At 62.3% G+C, this 23060-nt stretch overlaps 2 protein-coding genes across 5 annotated transcripts in view; one reads left to right on the top strand and one right to left on the bottom strand.

The window, feature by feature from the left end:
* Positions 1-9586, top strand: part of TMEM175 (transmembrane protein 175) — a 26664-nt gene extending 17078 nt beyond the window's left edge. For 3 of the 4 annotated variants that reach the window (XM_023206736.3, XM_023206738.3, XM_023206737.3), the window contains 4 exons: positions 385-549; positions 6347-6425; positions 6697-6832; positions 8758-9580. In XM_023206736.3, coding sequence (XP_023062504.1) covers positions 385-549; positions 6347-6425; positions 6697-6832; positions 8758-9430 — 1053 coding nt within the window. In that variant the 3' untranslated portion in view covers positions 9431-9580. Of the gene's footprint in view, positions 1-384; positions 550-6346; positions 6426-6696; positions 6833-8757 lie in introns of all 4 variants that reach the window. The other variant, XM_023206735.2, reaches the window with a different exon arrangement.
* Positions 9587-9800: 214 nt separating this feature from the next.
* On the bottom strand, positions 9801-21808 carry DGKQ (diacylglycerol kinase theta). Its single transcript, XM_023206734.2, is given in 23 exon segments — positions 9801-11603; positions 11933-12085; positions 12169-12280; positions 12385-12484; positions 12487-12530; positions 12882-12982; positions 13353-13531; positions 13693-13841; positions 14065-14216; positions 16040-16155; positions 16353-16391; positions 16791-16941; positions 17328-17389; positions 17611-17665; positions 17827-17917; positions 17992-18224; positions 18417-18517; positions 18595-18669; positions 18747-18894; positions 19243-19368; positions 19439-19524; positions 19793-19892; positions 21711-21808. Coding segments are annotated over 23 exon segments (2541 nt in total). The 5' UTR covers positions 21780-21808; the 3' UTR covers positions 9801-11504.
* Between the last annotated feature and the right edge of the window lie 1252 nt (positions 21809-23060).

Below are 23060 nucleotides of genomic sequence, written 5' to 3'. Positions count from 1 at the left end.
TGTGTGTGTGTGTGTGTGTGTGTGTGTGTGTGTGTGTGTGTGTGATCGATCGCTGTCGGGTCACACAAGTATGGTGCCCCGGACCACCTAGACAAATACGATGTGGCATGCCCAGAGCTCTCCTGCTTTCTGACCAGAGACTGGGAAGAGTGGGCCCTGAGACCCCCCCCAACATGCAGCCCCAGGAGCCAGCAGGGGCTCCTGTTCTCTCTCCACCTCAGCCCCTGTGCCCAAAGTGTCCTGGGTACAAGCCCACCTCTACCGGCCAGGTCCTCCCCAATCCCGAGACCCCTGCATGTGTGCGTGCTGTGCAGCCCAGGGGTTGACTGGTGTGGGGGCCCTCTGCTCTCGGGGCCAGCGTCCTGCAGCTTGCTTTTCCCACAGGCATTGATTGTGGGGTATGCATTTCACTTCCCGCACCTGCTGAGCCCGCAGATCCAGTGCTCCACCCACAGGGCTCGGTACCGACGACACGTCCTGGGCATCGTCCTCCAAGGCCCAGCCCTGTGCTTTGCAGCGGCCATCTTCTCCCTCTTCTTTGTCCCCTTGGTGAGTGCTGGGACAGCCCCCCGGGGCCTGGGCAGGAACAGGGGCCACCGTGGGAGCGATGTCCCCACTGAGCAACAAACATGCGGGTGGGGACAGAGCCGTAGACAGGCAGGGGTCCCTCCAAGGGTCTTGTGTGTGAGGCCCAGGGCTGCAGTGAGTGGCACCAGGGAGGGAGGCCTGCTCCATCTGAGGCCCCGAGACCCAGCCTGTTGAGGACAGAGACGGACACTCATCGAAGGAAGGGGCAGCTGAGTGTCCTCAGTGAAGCTTCACAACGACGATGACGAGAAACAGAGACACCCGGAGTCCAGGGATGTCCTCATTTTCTTGTTTTATTTTTTATTTATTGAGGCAAGATCTCGCTTTGTCATCCAGGCTGGAGGGCAGTGGCGTGATCTTGGCTCACCACGGCCTCGACCTCCCGGGCTCAAGCGGTTCTCTCACCTCAGCCTCCCAGGTAGCTGGGACTACAGGTGTGCACCACCACACCTGAATAATTTTGGTATTTTTGGTGGAGACAGGGTCTTGCTATGTTGCCCAGGTTAATCTGGAATGCCTGGCCTGAAGTGATCCTCCCACCTTAGCCTCCCAAAGTGCTGGATTACAGTGTGAGCCACCATGCCGGCCTTTATTTTCTTTTTTTCTTTTTTTTCTTGAGACGGAGTTTGGCTCCCAGGCCCAAGTACAGTGGCGCAATCTCGGCTCATTGCAACCTTCACCTCCCAGGTTCAAGTCATTCTCCTGCCTCAGCCTCCTGAGTAGCTGGGATTACAGGCGCCCGCCACCACACCCGGCTAAGTTTTGTATTTTTAGTAGACATAGGGTTTCACCATGTTGGCCAGGCTGTTCTCGAGCTCCTGACCTCGTGATCCACCTGCCTCGGCCTCCCAGTGTCGGGATTACAGGCATGAGCCAGTGCGCCCAGCCTATTTTCTTTTGGATAAGGAATCTATGCAAAAGTGTGTCAGAACAGTCAACACCTAACAGTGTTTGGGGGAGGAGCCACTGGGGATAAGACCAGCATATGCTCATGGAGATGTCAGCTGTTGGTACTTGGAGAATGAGAGCCACCAGGAAGAGGGAGAAGGCAACGAAAGAAAGTTCCAGAACCCAGAATGGAGCCTGGGAAAGTAGAGAAAGCAGCGCTGAGGACCCAGCTGTTGGCCGCAAAAGCCAGGTCTGCCGGGGCCAGTGCATCTGGGCAGCAGTGCGGGGGTGGGGCCGGCAGAGAGCAGGGCCTCCTAGCAGCCCTCACTCAGGTAAAAGACAGCTGGGAGCCTCTTAGCTCAAAGACCGCGGTCTGCTCACATGGTTTTTTTAAGCCAATGGCTGATTTTAATAGGATAAGACCATCGTTCTAGTAACGCCACCATCATCCAGGAACAGAAAGAAAACCCTAAAAGGCAGCCATTTCAGAGTTGCTTTCGGTAGCAGCTTTTATTTGTGACAGCTGGACCAGCTTGAGACCTTTGCAGTAAATTGAATTTTTAAACCCAAAGCACCATAAGAATTGTGGAGAAATGAATGGTGGTTATTTTAAATGTTTAGTAAACATTTCAGAAGAATCCCAAGTTTAAAACAAACGGCAGCCAGATGGCAGGGACGCACCTATAGTCCCAGCTACTTGGGAGGCTGACGCAGGGGGAGCGCGGGCGCCGGGGAGTTCTGGCTGTAGTTCTGGGCTATGCCAGTCGGATGTCCACACTAAGTTTGGCATCAATATGGTGATTCTGGGAGCAGAGAACCACTAGGTTGCATAAGGAGTGGGGAGCCAGCCCAGGGTGGAAGTGGAGCAGGTCGAAACTCCCATACTGATCAGTAGAGGGATCGTGCCTGCGAATAGCCACCGTACTCCAGCCTGGGCAACACAGCAAGACCCGGTCTCTAAAGAAACAAAACAACAGATGTCCAGTGAGGGCCTGGTGCTGCTACCTCACTCACTAGAGGCCTGGGCAGGCCGTCTCCTCCACCGAGAGGGGCTCGAGCTGGGGAGCTGAGCAGGGCTGGCTCCAGAGTGTCGGAGGCCCACAGGCCAGGCATAGCTAAGCCCAGCGGGAGCACTGGGCCAGAGTTGGGGGGTGGCCTGTGAGTCCCAGGGGCTGTGGCTGCTGCACTGCTTGGCTCTTAGACTGGATGCATTTGATGCTTGTGAAACGGAGGAGGAGATGCCAGGGAGATGTGGGGGTCAGGGTATGGGGCAGGCTGGAGGCCAGGCACTTCCTCAAGGAGGGTGGGCCACCCACAGGCACCAGTAGGAGGGGCGGGCGTCCTCAACTGCAGCCTCTGTGAGGGCAGAGCTGGGGTGGGGGCTCTGGGCAGAAGGCAGGTGGGCTGAGCCCTGGGCAGAGGCAGGCGGGTGGGTGGCCAGCACAGTGGGCAAGGGTAAGGGGCAGCAGGTCTGGGGCAGTCCTGGTTTCAGAGGTGGGACAGCTGCTTCTGGTAGTGGCCGTGTGACAGGAGACAGGCAGGCTGATGAGGTCAGGACCCAGGCTAGGGGATAGCCATCACGTGGAGGACACAGCCAAGGCACAGCACCCATGGCTGGGATTGGGCAGGGTGGCCACACCTGCCACTGGGCCCAGATGTGGGCCTGGAGGGGTGAGGGTAGGCGAGTAGCCAGCAAGCCTGAGGGCCTGAGGCTGAGCTGGCTCCAGGCCTGGAGGTGAGAAGCACAGGACAGCCCGGCCCAGCTGCCCACAAACAGGTGCAGTGTTGGGGAGGGTGAGCAGCCTGCGGTGACCGTGCCCTCACCTCCCGCAGCTGGCCCAGGGAAGCCTGGATGCGAGGCGAAAGGGGAACCAGCAGACTCTAGGAATGAGGGTTCCTGGGGTGGGGCTGGGAGGCCCAAGCTGTCAGCAGTTCCAGGACTCCAGAGGGAGGGGCCAGGCCACGGCAGCCACCTTGCTCTCCGTGGCACCGACAGGGCAACGGTCCATCCTCAGCCTTCGGTGCCACATCCTGGCTTCATCTTCCACAGCTGCAGGGTCTTCGCGAGGCCCCTCTGCGTCTGCTTCTCCATCTCCGCTGGTCCCTCTGCTCGGCTCCCGCACCTTGGGGCTTTCGCCCCACACTGGCCTCCTCCTGTCCACACTGTCAGACCTCCCTGGCTGCCACCCTGCAGCCCTCCACCCTTGCATGTCATAGGGACAGACCCGCAGGTGTCCTTGTGCCCCCTCCCCAGCCTCCACCCAGACGCTGGGCTCTGTCCTCCGGGCCCAGCCTCTCACTGCCGTGGGCCAAGCCATCCCCACCTCCCCTGGATGACCTTGGCCACTGAGCCCTCCTGTTGTAGCACACACCACATGGGTCCTGGGCTCTGCCCTGGGCCTCTGACATTCATGCCCTGCATCCTGTAGCAGCTGCTGCCTCCACCTTCCCTCCCGTACTCTGCATGGTCCCCGTCCTTCCCAGGCGCTCCCCGACCCTACACTGCGAGCCCCCAGACCCCCCTGCCTACGCCCAAGATGGGCTACCTCCTCCCTAGTTTCTTTCCCTGCTTTTCCACAGCGCTTCCCCCCACCTGCTGACCCCAGGGTGCTGGCTGCCTCCTGCTAGGATGTCCTGCTCACTCCCACCTGGCACCTGGAGGCATTTCCCTCATCGTGTGTTGGTTACTTGAAGCCTGCAAACTGGATCATGAACATGTCTGGAATTGGCGTTGATGTTTGTGTTGTGCTCACCCTCGTGGTGAGCTGGAGGGTCCACAGTGCAGGACAGACGAGACGAGTGGGCGTCCATCTTGCCAGCTGGGGCACATGATGGGGAGGGCGGAGCTGGAGGGTCCACAGTGCAGGACAGACGAGCGGGCGTCCATCTTGCCAGCTGGGGCCACATGATGGGGAGGGCGGACAGCATGGCCCAGGCCAGGAGCCGCCTGCGAGGAGTTGCGGAAGTGCCACGCCCAGGGCAGGAGTAAGGCCTGGGGCTGTCGCACGTGTGTTGGCTGCACTAGCCTGAGCACTTCTGCAGGGCTGAGTGCGAAGACACAGGCCTCTCAGGACCAGGACACTCACATGGCCTGGTCCTCTGTCTCCCTTTTAAAATTACATTTGGTAAAATACACATATTTGCCATCATAACCGTACAAAGTACGCACTTGAGGGGCATGGAGTGCATTCACATTGTATGCAGGCACCCCTTCTCTCCTGTTCTGAATCTGTCATCACCTGCAGTGCAAACCCAGCACCCAGGAACTGTCGCTCCCCATTCCGCATCCCCTGCCCCACCCTAGTCCCTGGGAGCCAGATGCACTTTCTGTGTCCGTGAACTTGTGTGTTCTGGATTCTTCATATGCAGAGACTCACACAGTGTGTGGCCTTTTTGTGTCTGGCGTCTTAAACTTAACATACTGTTGTCAAGATTCACCCATGTTGCCACCCGTGTCAGAACCGCGTTCCTTCTCTGTGGCCCAAAAATAGTCCATTGTGAGTCTCATGCCACGTCATGTGGGCCCACTCATCCGTGGCCGGGGATCTGGGCAAGTGCACCTCCAGCTGTTGTGAATGATGCTGCTGTGACCATTGCTGGACACGTGTAGCTGCCGTGACACCGCTGTGAGCACTGTCGTGAGTGGCGCCGCTGTGGGCATTGCTGGACACGTGTAGCTGTCGTGAGTGGTGCCGCTGTGGGCATTGTCACGAGTGGTGCCGCTGTGGGCACTGATGGAGTGATGCCTCTCAGAGCTGGACACGTGTCTCTCCAGATCTGTCTTCTCAGGCTGTTGGTGCGTGTGCCCAGCAGTGAGCCTCTGGGTCATTTGATGATTCTCTGTTTAGTTTTTTAAGTTTAATTTTTTGAGGACCCACCAAACTTCCACAGCAGCCGCAGCATTTTGCATTCCCACCAGCAGCACACGGCGCTTCCGGTTTCTCCACATCCTCATCACCACCTGCTCTTTTTCATTTCTCTCCATCCTAGTGGATATGAAGGAATCTCATTGTGGTTTTGATCTGCGACAGGTTGACCATTTGCATGTTTTGTTTGGAGAAATGTCTGTTCTCATCCTTTGCCCATTTTTAATTGGGTCATCTTTTTATTGTTGTGAGAATTTCAGATAGGTAGATAGACGATGAATTTTTAAGACACGGTCTTGCTCTGTTACCCAGGCTGGAGTACAGGGAGCTGGATCACCGGTGGCTCACTGCAACCCCTACCTCCCAGGTTCAACAGGCGCACGCCTGGATAATTTTTTATGTTTCGTAGAGATACAGTCTTACTGTGTTGCCCAGGCTGGTCTCGATTGATTGAGCTCAAGTGATCCACCTGCCTCAGCCTCCTAAAGTGCTGGGATTCCAGGCATGAGCCACTGCTGGCTTAAGAATTCTTTACACTTTTAGGCCAGGCGCGGTGGCTCAAGCCTGTAATCCCAGCACTTTGGGAGGCCGAGGCGGGTGGATCACGAGGTCAGGAGATCAAGACCATCCTGGCTAACACGGTGAAACCCCGTCTCTACTAAAAAATACAAAAAACTAGCCAGGCGAGGTGGCGGGCGCCTGTAGTCCCAGCTACTCGGAGGCTGAGGCGGGAGAATGGCGTGAACCCGGGAGGCAGAGTTTGCAGTGAGCTGAGATCCGGCCACTGCCCTCCAGCCTGGGCGACAGAGTGAGACTCCGTCTCAAAAATCCAAAAAAAAAAAAAGAATTCTTTACACTTTTTGGGTACTAGGCCTTATCAGATACGTGATCTGCAAAGACCCTCCCTTCTACCACTGCCCCTGCTTTGGCACACAGCTCTGTGTGGGTAAGGCCTGGCCTCGGCCCCTTCGGAGGGCACTGACCTGTGGTTTGTCTCCCTGCAGTCTTACCTGCTGATGGTGGCTGTCATCCTCCTCCCTTACGTCAGCAAGGTCACCGGCTGGTGCAGAGACAGGCTCCTGGGTAGGTGATGGCTGCGTGGGCTGGCCTGCGAGGCCCACAGTGCGCCTCCTCCGTGTGGCTGCTCCGCACCAAGGGCTGTCTGTGGGCCGAGGCCCGTGTGCGTGGTGGTGGCTGGGGCTCCCACACTCCGCCTCTCGGAGCATCCCTGTCCTGTCTCCTCTCCTGGCCTGCACATTCCAGGCCTCTTCAGAGATGAGGGCAGTGACAGCCACGCGGGCTCTGGCTCCACATGGGGGGCTTGGCCAGCTCCACCCTCCTGGTGTGTCCGCAGGCCATAGGGAGCCCTCGGCTCACCCAGTGGAAGTCTTCACATTTGACCTCCACGAGCCACTCAGCAAGGAGCGGGTGGAAGCCTTCAGCGACGGCGTCTATGCCATCGTGGCCACCCTTCTCATCCTGGACATCTGGTGAGGACCCCGCGTCACCTGCCCCAGCTATCAGGTGGCCAGTGTGTCTGAGTCCTGGAAACCCCAGAAAGGCACAGGGGTCTCGGCTCCACCCTCCCCTGGATGCCTGGAGTTTTGTGTGAGGTCAGGGCAGCCCCCACTTCAGGGAGGACAACCCTCCCAGCGGTCCCTCCCTTCCCAGTGGCTCCCACCCCAAGTGCGAGCCGGGGATGGGGTGCCAGGGTGAGGTTGGCACCAGCCACCAACTGCTCTCCTCACTCTTTCCAAAGGGGCTCACATCCACGGGTATCGCCCACCCCAGGCCTCACTCCTGCCCCAGCACCAGCCCCTCCTGGTCCCTAGTCCCTCCCATTCCCTCCTGCTCCCTCCCAGTCCCCCCCGCCCCCTCCCAGCCCCCGCCACATCGCCTCCCAGCCCCTCCCGCTCCCCTCGGCCTGCTGTTGCTTCCTTCCAGCATCTGTCCTCCACTGCCTCACCACCACTTCATCTGTTAGAGTGCTTATCTCAGTCATCACATTGTTGTTTTTTGTGGGGTTTTGTTTTGTTTTTTGTTTTTTGTTTTTACAGTCTTGCTCTGTCACCCAGGCTGGAGGGTAGTGGCTCAACCTCAGCTCACTGCAACCTCCGCCTCCCAGGTTCAAGCGATTCTCCCGCCTCAGCCTCCCAAGTAGCTGGAATTACAGGCGCCTACCACCATGCCCAGTTAACTTTTTGTGTTTTTAGTAGAGACGGGGTTTCACCGTGTTGGCCAGGCTGGTCTTGAACTCCTGACCTCAGGTGATCCACCATCTCAGCCTCCCAAAGTGCTGGGATGACAGGCATGAGCCATCACGCCTGGCTGTCATAACGTTTGAATTTGCTTTTTAACATTCTTTTGGAGTGTCTTGTTCTCTCGTCAGTGTTCGACACTGATCTCCTTGGGGTCAGACACTATGGTTTTATATTCTATACTTGATATTCTCGAGTCCAAGTCTCCTGATGCTCTTCCTTGCTGTCGTGTGCATTTTTAAGAATGGGGAGAATTCGTTGGCACCTGATCTCTAAGGCCCAGGTGCCAGGGACACTCCAGGGTGACCTGCCTGCTTGTGCGAGGCCAGCTCAGGCCCCCTTGGGAGGGACCTGCCAAGGAGAGGCTGCAGTGTAGGGCTGGGACAGTGACCTCTCCTCCACCTGGAGCCACGGCCAGGGGAGCTGCCCCCTCCCAGCAACTTCCTTCCCTTGCTGCCCCTGGTCTGTCTCCTTTCCCACTCCCTGCCCCTCACCCCCTTGACCTCTGCCTATCGTTCTGGATGACAGAAGTCTGGTTGGGGCTGCTTGAGGACCACTGTCCTCCATGTCCTGATGTTGAAAGATGACACTGTTCCCGGCTTTCTGGGTGGTGCCATCAGAAGGCAGCAGCCCTGACCAGGGTGGTTCCCACAGCCTCCCTGAGGCTGCAGAGTCTGGCCAGGGAGTCGGCCTCCTGAGACCCTGTGTGCATCTGAGAACCATGGAGGCAAGTTCTCCACGGATCTTCAGCCAGGGTGTGGTGTGGGTGGCTCCGAGGGCTGGCAGCTGGGAGGGAACAGACCTGGCTGCCCCACAGCAGGCTGGTCCTGCACAGCAGACGCAGGAGGGCCTCGGCCAGAGAGGGCTGCAGCCCAGGGCCTCCGGCATCACTCCGGGCCAGCAGGATTGGGCTCCCATTAGCACAGAGCAGAAGGATGCCAATTTCTGTGGAATTGCAGATGGACAGCACATAATGGTCAGTGTGCCAAATATACATAAATACGGCGTTCTGAAATTTTGCCCACTGGAAAGTCCACATGGTTCATCTGAACCATGTGCCGGGTCCAGGCAGCCCTGACAGGCGCTCAGCCCAACCTGCCGGGGCCTGCGTGGGCCACGGGGAGGCCGGCACAAATGCCTCTGTTCACTGTTTTCAGCGAAGACAACGTCCCGGACCCCAAGGACGTGAAGGAGAGGTTCGGCGGCAGCCTCGTGGCCGCCCTGAGCGCGACCGGGCCGCGGTTCCTGGCGTACTTTGGCTCCTTCGCCACGGTGGGGCTGCTGTGGTTCGCCCACCACTCCCTGTTCCTGCACGTGCGCAAGGCCACGCGGGCCATGGGGCTGCTGAACACGCTCTCGCTGGCCTTCGTGGGCGGCCTCCCGCTGGCCTACCAGCAGACCTCGGCCTTCGCCCGGCAGCCCCGCGATGAGCTGGAGCGCGTGCGCGTCAGCTGCGCCATCATCTTCCTGGCCAGCATCTTCCAGTTTGCCATCTGGACCACAGCGCTGCTGCACCAGGCGGAGACGCTGCAGCCCTCGGTGTGGTTTGGCGGCCGGGAGCACGCGCTCATGTTCGCCAAGCTGGCCCTGTACCCCTGCGCCAGCCTGCTGGCCTTCGCCTCCACCTGCCTGCTGAGCAGGTTCAGCGTGGGCATCTTCCACCTCATGCAGATTGCCGTGCCCTGCGCCTTCCTGTTGCTGCGCCTGGTCGTGGGCCTGGCCTTGGCCAGCCTGCGGGTCCTGCGTGGCATCGCCCGGCCTGAACACCCCCCGCCAGCCCCTACGGGCCAGGACGACCCACAGTCCCAGCTCCTCCCTGCCCCCTGCTAGCGGCCACAGAGCCCACTCCCAGCCGTCCCCACCGGAGATGGACCAGGGAGGACAGGACGCTGGGCAGGGGAAGTTGAGTCACGGGCAGGCCACGGTGGTTCTTGCGTGGCTGGGTTTTATTTTCATTGTGAAATATGCTGTATTTCAGTCCTCAAATTGTTCTCCACTTTTTGCGGAGAGAGGAGTGTCACGGGAACTTGAAATGTGCTTTATGGCATTTGCCTTTCCACTCTCTCCAACCTGAAGACACGTTACCAAGCCCACCCACCCGAGGGACTGCCCACTCCCGGCCCCTTCGAGGCCGATGCAGAGCTGGCGGCGGGGCCGGGGGGTGCCATGCCAGGTTGTTGACACAAAGATGAGGAAGAGATGGCAGGACAGTGACGTCCAGACTGCATTTGTCCCAGATATAAATTACGGTTGCATTCAGGCAGCGATAAACAGAGGGGCCCGGCTGGCGTACAGACTCATCACATACAGGACAAGCCCCTCACCACAGTTACACACGATTCATACACACCCCAGTCCACACCAGGGCTCGCGAAGCAAAATTAACCACAAATGAAGGACTGGTCTTGAAGATGACGAGATGACGTAAACAAGAACGCACACGAGGCCGTGAGTGGCCTTACAATGCATGTGTCTGTGCAGTTTTGGCAGAAGCGGGGGGATCGGGATTAGTGGCACCAAGGGTCCCCCAGGAGGCTGCAGCAGGCTGGGCCAGGCCACACACTCCTGAGGCCAAACCAGAGCCACTACTGAGGTCAAGGCCACACCCCGAAAGCTCCGCGGAATCGGAGGCCCAGGCCAGCTGTGCCCCACGAGGGGAAGGGGCGATCCGCACCATGGGCCCGTTTCTCGTGGGGGAGTCGGGGCTTCCCACAGGGCGGCTCCATTTTTGGTCAGACGACTCCTGGGGCCAGTGCGCCTTCTGAATCCTTGGGCACATGGAGGCAGCTTTGTCTTTGACTGTGTGCACCCCAGCCTGGCCCAGACGCAGGACCCTCCACTGAGCTGTCTGGGGGGCATGGGAGCGGGGCGCTGCAGGAGCTGGGTCTCCACATGCTGACGAGGGATAGGACTGAGCAGATGTCGGCTCACAGACACTGGGAACTGCATGTCAGCAAGGAGCAAGCAGCGTGGAAAGTGCTAGCATGGGGTCTGGGGCTGAAAGCCAGCTCCTCCGCCACATGCGTGGAGCTGTCTCCACCTCCACAGACTCCTCTGCACCGCCATGCCCTGCTTTTGGTCTCTTCTGGGTGCTAAATGCCCCACCCTGACGGCCGAGGGGCAGACACTTGGGCCCGGCCCACACTCTGGTGCTGCCAGGGCAGCACCTGAGACCTCCAGGCCTCCACACAGACAGAGGTTCTCCTCCCCCAGCACAGGCACTAGGAAAGGGCCACCAGGCGCAGCTGGGCACTGTGCCCCTGCAGCTGTACCTGGGGTCCAAGCTGCCATCTGTTTATAACAAGGCCAGAAAACAAGAGAAGGCACCTTCTCTCTTCCCCCAACACAAGGAAGCCACCAGTCACAACGACCCAGCAGCCCGACACGCTGCCCACCAGGGCCTGCCCACACCTGCTGCCCGGGGCGGGGAGGGGAGGCTGGAGAGGCTGGCAGCCTGTGTCTTCTGGGGTAAGGACACACCAGGGAGTCTGCTGCTCTGAAAGACTGGCCAGGGGGAAGGCCCCAGGGACACAAAGCCAGGTCAGACCCACCTGGACGGCCGGTGTCCAGCACTGTCCAGCTCAAGGGGCTTGGCAAGGAGAGGTATGGAGGGATAAGTGTCCACCCCTGAGGAGAGGACCAGGCCCCCACAGGGTAGAGGGCTCGCCAGCCAGAGCCCTGTGCCCACCCGGGACACGGGGAAATACTGCCACCCGCACAGCAGTCTCCAGTGGGATGACGGCTGGTCCTGCTCTGGCCCCAGGAAGATGCTGCGGTCAGGGCTGTAGCCAAGTCCAACCCCAAGGCCGGCCACCGTGTGGACGTGGAGCTGCCTCTAGACCACCTGAAAACAAGGCTGGCGGGGGCAGAGACGGCTCGAGCCCCTGGGCTGCCTCAGCCACCCCTACCTAGGATCGCCCTCAGGGGCAGGCACGTCCGCCCTGGCATCCCGGGTGGTCCCGGCCCTCCTCGGCTTCTGCTTGGCCTTCCTCAGCATGTGGACCTGTCCCAGGGCAGGGGGCAGAGGACCAGGGTGACACAGCCGATGAAAGAACAGTGCACGGGCAGCCCCAAGTCCTTGGGCCCGGGCAGCTGACGCCATCTCAGCCCCATTTCATGGAAGGGGAGGGACCTGCCTGGCTGCTCCCTGTGCCATCTGTGGCCTGCCTGACTGCTGGCACAGCCTTCCTCTGAGGCAGGCACCCTCCCCGGAGTCAAGGAAGACCAGGGCCGCAGCAGGCCATGCCAGCACCACCCCGGTACCACCGGCCACTCCCACAACCGGCCCAGCCTGGCCCACCTCCCCTGGTTCTCCAGCCTCACCCCACGTACCTTAGGGCCAGCAGCTGAGATGATCATGTGCCCCGGGGCCTGGACCCAGGGCTCCCCGTCCACCTGCACCGGGGTGGCCTTGAGGAGTGTGACCCGGAAGTAGGAACCCTGGGCAATCCGGATCCCGGAGCGCAGCCCACCCTGGACCTGGCCCTGGGGCAGGAGAGGCCAGCTGGGCTCAGTGGGGACCAGGGACACCACCCTGGGCTCGCCCGCACACCCGGGTGGGGGCTCACCATGTGCACAACGCCCGTCACGCCCACCACCTCCAGCAGCCCATCATCCATGCGCGGCTTCTCAAACCTGGTGTCACTGTCTGAGCCCCACAGGTCGGCCCCCGAACCCCAGCTGCAGCATAAGAAAGCGGACACAGAGGCGTAGGTGCAGGCGGGACGAGGGCTGAGCCTGCCGGTGGCCCCGCCTGGCAGAGCCTCTGGGGAGCCCGTGAGCACCTGGGAATGTTGATGAAGATCAGGCCTTCGATACTGGGCAGCTCCACCTCCTGCCGCTCCACCTGCAGCCGGATCTGCTTGTGCAGGCTCCGAGAGTGACGATTTTCTGCAGCCCCACCCGCACGTACACACCCTTGTTGTGCAGCCTGCGGGACAGGCGGGCCACCCGTCACTGGGGAAGCGCTACCCCGCCCTAGGCAGCCTCCGCGTCACTGGGGAAGCTCTACCCCGCCTTAGGCAGCCTCTGCGTTCCGGCCCCTCTGCCTGTCCCTGCTGGGGGACCCGAGGAAGGTATGCCGTCACCAGGTGGCGGCCCCTCTGCCTATCCCTGCTGGGGGACCCGAGGAAGGTATGCTGTCACCAGGTGGTGGCCCCTCCCTGCTGGGGGACCCGAGGAAGGTATGCCATCACCAGGTGGCGGCCCCTCTGCCTAGCCCTGCTGGGGGACCCGAGGAAGGTATGCCGTCACCAGGTGGCAGCCCCTGCAGCTCCGGTACCTGCTTGTGAACTTGCCAGGCTCCTCTTCCCGCGCCTGGTGGAAGTCCAGGCTCAGCTCCGCGTCGATGCCAATGCCACAGTAGTTACTCATCTGCACGATCTGGGGACAGGGTGTTCATCTCCCAGGACCCGGCCGCCCTCACCAGGCCCCCTGAGCTCCCCAACAGCAGGTGTAGTTTTTTGCCTCCTGCCGGCAGGAATAGACAAGAGCAAGGGCCACCCCGGCAACAAGCCCACCACCCAGGAGAGGGCAGCGTGGACAGGTCCTGGCCAGGCTCTGTCACCAGCTGGCTCAGCACAACTCCCAGCAGTGGCCACTCTCTGTGCCTCCCTCAACTGCCTGCTTTGCAAAGGGGATGATGCGGGTGCATACATCCGAGTGTGGTTGGGGGGAGGGTGCCCACTGTGACACATGTGACCAGGTCATACGCGGAAGCCTGAAGGGCACCCCACGCTGGGCCACCCTGTACCTTGGGGGGCTCTGCATCTGCGGTGCCGTTCTCTGCACTGCCAGTCTCCTGGGCATCCAGCAGGATGGTCCAGCGGTCCAGGAGCACGGCGTCGGCCTCGTCCACGGACAGCAGCACGGAGAGCGGGTCCTCGCCGCTGTAGCCTGCCCCCCAGCGGAGGACTCGGCCAAGGTCATTCCCTGGGACACAGGCAGACACAGAGCATCTGTCCACACCCACCCGCCCATCAGCCGGGTGCAGACCCCACCACAGGGACAGACGCCAGCCCAGGCCTCAGCAAAAGCTGCGCAGGAAGGGCTAGACCCTGAGGCCCCCTCCTCGGTTGCATGGCTGACCCCACCTGTGCCCAGGGGCAGGATGGCCACAGAAGGCTCCGGGCAGGCCAGTCGGTACCGCGTCTCCTCCAGGGCGCCGAGCACCCAGCCCACAGTGCCGTCGCCACCGCACACCAGCACCCGGAACCAGGGCACCTGGGAGAACAGGTGGAGCCTAGCAGGAGACAGGAAGTGTTCTCCAGCAGCCGTGGGCGCAGCCCATCCCCCACCCAGGCTGCCCCTTCCTTTTCAAATGCCCGTCCTGGCCATGTGAAGGACTTCAAGTTCACAGCACGGGATCCCAGTGGAGCTCCTGCCAGCTGAGACAGCTGTGGCAGTCTCCTGGGGCCCCTCCCGCCCCTACTGTTACCCTGGGCCAGGGATCCTGCTGGACTCACCCAGGAAGAGGACCCCCGTTGGTCAGGTCGAAGACCTGGTGAGGGTTCAGTAGCTTCCGGAAGCTGCAGAGCAGGTCTCGGCCCTTGAGGCCTCCACTCTTGGGGTTCACGAACACCAGGAGGGGACAGCTGTCTGGGGGCAGCTTCGCGTGCTGACGGACAGGGGGCTGGGTTAGGATGGGGACCCAAAGTAGGGTGTCCCCACTGCTGGGGCTGCCAGGCAGTGCCCAGCCCCCAACCCTGAGCCCACCTGGCCTGGACCAGCCCCCTCCCCAGGAAGGCGTGGCCAGCTGTAGCTGGCCTCACATAAGAGGTATCACACATCAGCTGCGTGGTCACCCCATCTCGCTGCCGGTCAGCAGGGCGGCACTGAGGCCAGCCGGCTGGCTGCCTGGTGCTCCCAGCACAAAGGTCTCGGACATGCCCACTGTGCCGAGTCAGACCACACCCGCCTGGGCCATGCAGCCTGTGAGTCCAGGCTGGAAATCCACATGGGACTCTGCCTGGCACTCCTTGCCAACGAGACCAAGGCTTGTCTCCCGGGGGGCCTCTCGCGCACAGCTTTGGAGGACGGCGGCTCCCAGGCCCCCACCCACCTACACAGCAGCCGAGAAGAGCTCTTAACTCACAGGGTGGCACGCGGAGTCCTTCAGCCACAGGACAGAGCCCATCTCCCAACACACAACCCCAAGAAACAGTACCCAGGGATCTAGACACAGCGGGCTCAGGGCTGGGGTCCCTATAACAGGAGGCTGGAGCCCCCACAGCGGGGACGGCTGGGCAACAGGAGACACACAGGCCGGGTGCAGACACAGGGTGGGCGGCGGCACAGGGGCCAGCCGTGGCTGGGGGCAAGGACACACTCGGGGCTTTGTGACCCACTTGGCAGGCAGAGCCGCCTGCGGTCACCACTTACCACTCACCCCAGGGCAGGCAGCTGACGGGAGAGAGAAAGCGCGTGTCGGCCCCACACCTGGCTCTGCCCACAGAGCGAGTGGGGCTGGGGCAGGGGCTGCATCTTCGGGACCATGGGGGTGGCCACCCTGTTCTGAGCCAGGCAAGGCCAGGTGTAGGGACCCACAGGCATCACCCGTCCCAGCCAGAGACAACTCATTCAGATCAAATTCTGCTTCGCCTGGACTGGGGTCAGGGTCAGGGTCAAGGGTCAGGGTTCGGGGCAGAGCAGCCATAGACACCTGGGGGGTCCTCATGGGACCCTTTGGGGGCTAGATGGGCTGAGAACGAGAGGCCACTATGAAGGCACAGTGTGCAGCGTGGAGTCCCTCCATGGGCCAGACCCCCCTTTCCTCCGGCCCTGCCCTGTCTCCATGGGCCAGACCCCCCTTTCGCCCAGCCCTGCCCTGCCTCCATGGGCTGGATCCCCCTTTCCCCCAGCCCTGCACTGTTGCCAAGTGCCCCCACTTCTGGGCACTGTGGGTCTTAAGGGCAGCGTCCAAAGTCTGGGAGCTGCACTGACTGGCCTGGGGAGCTCCAGGCAGAGAGCAGAGGCCCTACGTCCTCCTGGGCAGGGGGAGTGGGGCTGAGGCTGTACCGGGAGGGCCGTGCCTGGGATGCTGACAGCTGGTCACAAACACGCTCTGGCCCTTGGTGAGGCAGCCGCAGCAGGACCCAGCGCATCCAGGAGCTGCCTCCCTACTGGGTGGAGGCCTCAGGTGCAGCGTGGAAGCTGGGCCTGGCCCCACGGTGCCCCACGGAGCTGGTATCACCCACTGGGCAGCCTCGGATGAGCGCTGACCCTCTGACCTCAGGCCCTTTGCTGTAAAACGGGCAACAGCGTCCTTCCTGCTGTTGTGAGGCACAAACAAGGTGGCACCTACGAGCCCCCAGTGAATTCGATGAAGAGATGCCAGATGAAAAGAGCGAGTCTGGCTGTGGGGCCTGTGCACCTGAAGACCCAGACCTCCCTCTCGCCACCCCCGGGGTGTGTGAAGAGCCGGCTCCACCGCTCACTCACCAGCAGGTCAGGGAGCACCAGTGCCGTGAGCAGCCGGCCCCGCACAGCCATGTCCTTGAGCAGCACGTACAGCCGCTCGGCCTCCGAAAAGCAGGCGACATCCAGCACTACCGCGCCTGTGGTAGGGGCCCGGGACTCAGGGGGAGCCTGTCCCATAGCCCCCACGGTGCCAGGGCAGGAAGCAAACCAGGGTTTCCCCAGCCCAGGGCTGCCCAAGGGAAAGGTCAGGTGCGACGTGAGGGCCAGAGCTGTCCCACTTCACCCCAGGAACACCCCTGGGCCCCGTGTGACCACGTCCATCAGGGCGGCTCACCTTGGGAGGAGTAGACGTGACTGACGGACACCACGGTGGCTGCAAAGGCAGGCTGTGGTCAGGGCGGTCGGAGGTGAAGGACGCACCGCACGGGGGCCAGGGACAGCCCCTCCACCTGTTCAGGGGTGACGTCTCACCCCAAGGGCAGCCTCCCCAGGAAGTACCCCTGCCCCACTCTAAGAGCAGGACTCCCAGCTCCCCGGAGGTCCAGGGCCCCCCGGAGGGAGAGGGAGAGGCAGAGGCTGAGCACCATAGGGATGGGCCACAGAGGGCGGGAGGCTACAGAGCCTCTTGGAGGAAGGGACGTGGACTGGACCCGGAGCTCGGGCCTCGGTGGCTCAAGGAGAGGCAGGAGCCGGCCTCAGCACTGCAGCCCCACTGCCTGCCGCCGGGCCCTGCCCCCAGCCAGCAGCCCACGGCCAGCCACGGTGGTCACACCTTTGGTAGCCACGGCCTCATGCAGCAGGCTGCTGTACTCCTTGGGGGACAGGCCGGGAGGCAGGCCGCCAACAAACAGGGAGATGTGCGGGGCTACATCCCTGCTCTCTGCCACGTAGACCCGCGTCTGGCTCACCTGTCGCACGGACATCTGCAGGGAGAGGGGCGGGGACGCTGGGCTGGGGAGAACGGCACCGCCGCACCAGGCCCTCTGCCTCCTCACCCTCAAAACAGCAAAACAGGGTGTCACGAACACTCCCAGGAATTAAGTCAACATGAAAACGAGGAAAGGGGCCACACAGGCTTCCTTGCTGTGGACAACCCGTCCATTCCCCTCAAGGAACTCGGAGAGGTCTGCAACTGAAGGCGTCCCTGCAGGGACCAAGTAACTTATGACAGAGGGCACTGCCCTGCCAGCCAGGACAGCCGCTGCCTAGCCAAGAAGAACTTGGCGTCTGGGGCACACCCACCCTGTGGGGCAGAGGCTGTGGCTGAGAGCTGCCGGTTCCCTGGGGGCCAGCGTCCACACCCACTGACCTGCCGGATGTCCTGTAGCCGGTCCAGCAACGGCTGTTCGTCCATCAGCGCTGTCCGCTGGACTGCAGAAGTGAGAGACACAGGCCGTCAGCACCAGGCTCCTTGCCCACCTTGGAAACAGCTGCCCTGAGCCCCCAGGGCCCATGGGGATGCAGGGTGGAACTGGTCAGGAGGACAGGGCCCGGTCTTGATGTCCGGCACCACCCTGCAGGAGAGCCTGGGCAGCAGGCCCAAACCCAAAAGGTGCAGGGAACGCCACACCCAGCACGGGCCGTCTACTCACCCTGCCTGCAGCCCATCGCCACCTCCACCAGCTGGAAGCTCTCAGGACCCTCGGCCTGTTGGGGTAGAGCTTGGCATCAGGTCTGGGCAGGCCCCCACCACCTCAGGACACCCATGGGGACAGCCACGCCTGGGCTGGGATGGTGGCCTGGCCTCCTTGGGACAGTGACCCCCAACCAAGTCTGGCCAGGATGGGGAGCAGGCCCAGGGTACACACCTGGCGGCCGAGCAGCTGCAGGACCTCCAGCACCACGGAGCGGGCCGTGCTCTTCGGGGTCACTCGCACGGACACACAGGCCACGCCCACCCTGTGAGGACGCAGCCTGAGCTGGAGCTCCCCCCACCCCGCCCAGCAGACCCTGAGCCTCGCGCCCAGTCTCACTTGAGCCAGCCAGGGTAGATCTTCAGGACCTCCTGGGCCCGCGGCAGAGCCCGGATGACCCACGCCTCTGGTGTGGCCTCCCCGGACCCAGGGCTTCTGCCCTCCTCCGAAATCACAGCACTCCCAGCCTTGCCTCCAGCCCAGGTGTCACAGGCCTTCAAGGAAGGAGGCAGCGGGCACAGCTCCAGGTGGCCAGGGTCCTCGGGGATGTGGTGGACCCGAAGTGCAGCCTCCTGCAGGGCACCAGGTTAAGGGGGCCAAGTTGTGGGGGGTCAGGCAGGGTTCAGTGGGAGGGGTGAGCAGGTTGCAGCGGGGGGCAGGTGGGTGAGGGGCACCAGGTTGGGGGAGCCAGGTCGGGGACGCCAGGTGCGGGGACATGCGGTGGGAGTTGGGGGCTCAGACACCTGCCCCGAGCTCCCCCTTACCAGCACCTCCTCAGCACTGGCCAGGCGGGACACCGTGATGAGGCGGAACTGGCTTCTCCTCACCGCGTCGTCACCATCAAAGATTTTCAGCGTTTGCTTCCCTGGGCCGGAGAAGGTCCTTGAGTCCAGGGCACCCGGGGATGTCAGGAGAGTTGCGGGGAAGGAGGAGGGCACTTACCGGACTCCGGAGTCGCCGGTGTCTCTCTGCCTGGACCCACGGCAGCACTCCCGTCGGCGCCGTCGCCTCCCTCGCCTGCGGGTCGGGTACACAGACCCCTCACTCAGTGCGCAGCCCCCAGCCCAGGGCGCCCCGGCCGGCCCGCACCTCACCCGGCTCCACCGCCTCCGCGATGCGGAAGCTCTGCGTCTTGCTGAAGCCACCGGGCAGGAGGCGCACGCACGCCGGGGGCAGGACCAGGGAGCGCAGACGCCCGAAGCCACACTCGGGAGCCAGCGCCGCCGAGCAGATGGAGTGCGCCTGGGGGGACAAGGGCCTGAGCTGGGGGGTCGGAGCCGGGGGCGGGGGCACCAGGTGCGCTGGGTCCAGGGAAAGACCCCACACGTCGCAAACCTAGCCTAGACTCTCTGTCTCTCCTGCCTCCAGCCCCCGAGCACCCACCTGGACCCCAGGCCTCTCCTGCCTTGCCTCCTCCACCTCCCAGCGCCCCCCTGGACCCCATGCTTTTCCTACCCCGCCCCCTCCACCCTGCAGCGCCCACCTGGACCCTGTGCCTCTCCTGCCCCGCTCCCACAACTCCTCCGCCTCCCAGCAGCCGCCCGACCCCGCACCTCTCCTGCCTCACCCCCACCACCTCCCAGCGCCCACCTGGACCCCGCACCACTCGCAGCGCACTCCGGCCAGCACGTCAGAGGAGCCGCACGTCTTCCTGCAGACCTCGCAGCGCGCTCCCGAGGGCAAGTTCCCCTCCCGCCAGTGGTGGTGATGGGTGTCCTGCAGAGCTGGACAGTCAGCACGTGGGCCCGCCCCACCCCCCAGGGCTCCCTGGGGCTGGTGCACTCACGTGATCCTGGTGCCCGTCCTGGTGGCACTGGCGGCAGTCACTGCAGGCGAAGGGCACACAGTCTGGGTGGAGGTGCAGCTCACACACTGGGGGGCAGGCAGGGTTGGGGGCAGGCAGGGTTAGAGGTGCCTGCCACCCCGGAGGATCCCTGCCTCTGCTGGCGCTGGGGTCCGGCCCCATCCCTACCACCTAGCACCCTGCATCCTTTAACTGTCTTGTGGCCTGCCGGGCGGCCAGTCCTCAGCTTCCCCCCATCACCCCGACAAGCTGCAGCAGGGGGTGGGCTGGGCCACCCTGGGCATCTGAGACCAGGACGCTGAGTGGGGCAAGGGGAGCCAGGCAGGCTCCAGGTACCTTCGCAGTGGAGCGCAGGCGCCTCCAGGACTTTGCGGCAGACAGCACAGAACTTGCGCTTGTGGAGCCCCCGGGGGCCGAAGCAGTGGGCCACTGGAACCTAGCCAGGGAAGACACAGCCTCACCTCAGCGCTCTTGGTAAGCGCCACAGGCTGCCCACCGCCCCTCCTCCCTCTTCACTTGCGCAACTCTGCAGCTCACGCTCCTCCTGGGAACTGCCTGGCCTGAGCCTGCCGTGCCACCTGGAGGCCCCAGGAGCAACCACAACCCCGGTTCTGGGGACAGCCTGGCTGGTCAAAAGCAGGGAGCAGGCTGTGGCCTTCCCCAGCAGCCCTGCCTAGCGCAGGGGAGCGAGGCCCCCAGCCACCCCTTCCCTCCTTGGGGCAGGCGAGGCTCTGTCAACCGCCTGGCATCTGTCTCCTCGGAGCCAGGAAGATCACAGCACGCAGGGACTGCCCTCTGGGAGACACTCAGGCCATAACAAGTGTGGATCAACGTTTCTGTGTCGGGGAGGGCTGGGCTGCTGCTTTTCCACGAGACGGGAAGCACAAGGACCAAGTCTTCACTCCTGACTCTTGCCCTTATCCCCAAACTGAAACCACACCCGATAAAAGCATACACAGAAAGACCGTGTTCCACAATTTCAGCTGTGAGCATACCAGAATGGTGGGTGACTTTTATTTTGTCAAATATATCTTTTAAATTTCCTATTATGCATATAGTTGAAATACATATTTTCCCAATTTAGCATAGAAAAGTACATTAAAATTAATTTTAAAAAGCTGCAGCCTCAGGCCGTCCACATGAGGAGGGGCTGCCCAAGCCAATGTGGCATCCCCAGGATCCCGGCCACCACCAGGGCCAGGGTGCCAGCCACCACCAGGGCCAGGATCACGGCCACCACCAGGGCCAGCGTCCTCAGGCTTCCTGCTCACACCCCGGGAACCGCATCATTAGGAACAGGGCATCAGACACTAGACGGGGCAGCGCAGCCAGATGCCCGCCAGTGGCAGGTGCGCCTGCTGGCCTGGCTTGCCGTCCTGCTGCACACCTGGGCCTGCCTCACAGCCTGCACCCCACCTGCGGCCTGAGCACTTCAGGGAATGCGGACATGGGGGGCCTCAGTCTGCAGACGGCGGGGCTGACAGCTGAGGGAGGAATAAGCCTGGCCCTTCCTACGTGTCCCTGCTGTCACCACTGTCACCGGAGAACGGCTCCATGGCACAACCTTTACCTGGGGCTGTCTTGGCAGGTGTGTCACTGGGTGCCTTGCCCACTCCCAGCCCCCGGCAGCCTTTGCCCCAGCCCAGGGCTCCTGCAGTACCCTGCAGTGACCTGGGCCAGTCAACTCCCTGCCCCACTCAGAGCCTTTAGAAGGAGGCTGGTGGCCAAACACTCTCAGGCACCCAGGCTTCCTGCCTTTGCTTTTTATTCAAGCTTCCTTGAGATGCCTGTGGGGTCGCATGCAGCTGTGAGGAACGGCAGAGACCCCCGAAGCCTTTGTCAGCTCCCCAAGTGTGTCATCTTGCAAACTAAGGTCACGTCACAGCTGAGACGCTGACACCCCAGACGCGGAAATCATCCCCCCAGGAGCCCTCACGCTGCATGTCCCAGCCACACCCACTTCCCCGCCTGGAGACCTCTCGACATCTGTGTAGATGTTTAGTTTCGTCATTTTCAGCACGTTCTGTGGACAGAATCTTGCTAACTGTGACCTTTGGGACTGGCTTTTATCATCATCATTCCCTACAGATCCGTGCAGGGTGCTGAGCCTTTTAATCCCGAGCAGTGTCTGACCTTTGCCTTTCAACCGCAGGTATCACTAACATCTGACATGAAGGGTCTCAGTACCTCGACCCCGTGAGAGCTGACACATCCCCCAGCCTCTTGCAGGTGCAACACCCAGCCCCACACTCACCCGGACCAGGCTGGGCACCACACTCGTGCACGGGATCCTCACGAGCTTCAGGCACTTCTCGTGGGACATGAAATTGCAGACTGTGGGAATGAGCGCTGTGTGAGTTGGCCCCTGTCCCACCCAATGGCTGTCCTACCCAGGAAGTTAGAGGCCCCAGGGCAACTACTGCCACACCCACCATGCCACACCAGGGACCCTGTGGTCCTCCGAGTTTCCCCCGCCCCCCCACCCAGCCCCACTCATTGGAGAGAACCTGCAGCCCAGGAGCAAGAACCTGGGTGGTCCTGACCATCCTGGAGGACAATGAGTGTGTCCTCTCATCTAGAGCAGCCCCTCCCCTTTGCACGTGGGCCCAGCGCTCCTCCTGCCTCTGCAGCTGGGCCTCTCAAGGGGCAGCCCTGGGCCCACCAGGCTTGCTAAGTGGCAGGGGCATCTCGGGCTTCTGCAGATTGGCTTTGCCAGGGACACCTGCGTGTCACTCTCCCGAAACTGCGCACACCCCTAATTGTCCCTGCTACGTGCTGTGCACCATGCCTGAGACCTAGAGCCACCCAGGGCAGGTGAGGGCTCTGGGAGGCAGGAGCTGCTGGGGAGTGGACAGCCCTGGGCCTCTCAAGGAGCTCTGGCCGTGTGCACAGGACCCAGGGAGCACCTCAGCCAGCAGGGTGCTCAGGAGGGCATAAGAGCAGCAAGCGCCACACCCCAGCAGTGAAACAGACAGGAGGGTGGGGCCGGGGCAGAAGGGAGGGCAGGAGCCCTGGGCTGGGGCAAAGGCTACTGGGGGCTGGGAGTGGGCAAGGCACCCAGTGACACACCTGCCAAGACAGCCCTGGGTGAAGGTTGTGCCAGGGAGCTCCAGGCTGCCCAGCTGGGACAGGGAGCTCTTCCAGAAGGCCCAGCTGGTGCCACAACACAGCGCCCTTCACCTGCTGCAGCCCTGGCTACCCCAGTCTCCAGATGCGACTAGTAGAAGTTCCTCCCGGCAGCTTAATAGAAAGGCTCTGGAAGCAGGCCAGGGTCCGCGGAGAGAAGAAGGGGAGACAGGCAGCGCCCATGTCCCTCCTCTGCCGTGGAGACAGGGCCTGCTCACCCCACGCCCCATGCTTGGGTCTCCGGGGGTGGGGGAGGGCGCCCTTCTTCCCACAGCCCTGCTGGCCCCTCTTCCACGGGTGCTGCCCAGGAGGGTCCTTGTGCCCCCTCCCAAGGGGGAGGGGACCCGGAGTCTGGCCTCAAGCAGGGAGCCGTCTCAGCCACACATGCACACTCGCCACCTCGGGGGAAGCCCCTGGCGTCCCCAGGCTGTGCCATGCTCTGATGTGACAAAGAAGCTGGCAGGCCAGGCCACCTTGT

The sequence above is a fragment of the Piliocolobus tephrosceles genome, chromosome 3 (genome assembly GCF_002776525.5).
Source record: "Piliocolobus tephrosceles isolate RC106 chromosome 3, ASM277652v3, whole genome shotgun sequence".
NCBI lineage: Eukaryota > Metazoa > Chordata > Mammalia > Primates > Cercopithecidae > Piliocolobus > Piliocolobus tephrosceles.
This window is presented reverse-complemented; position numbering and strand designations above follow the sequence as displayed.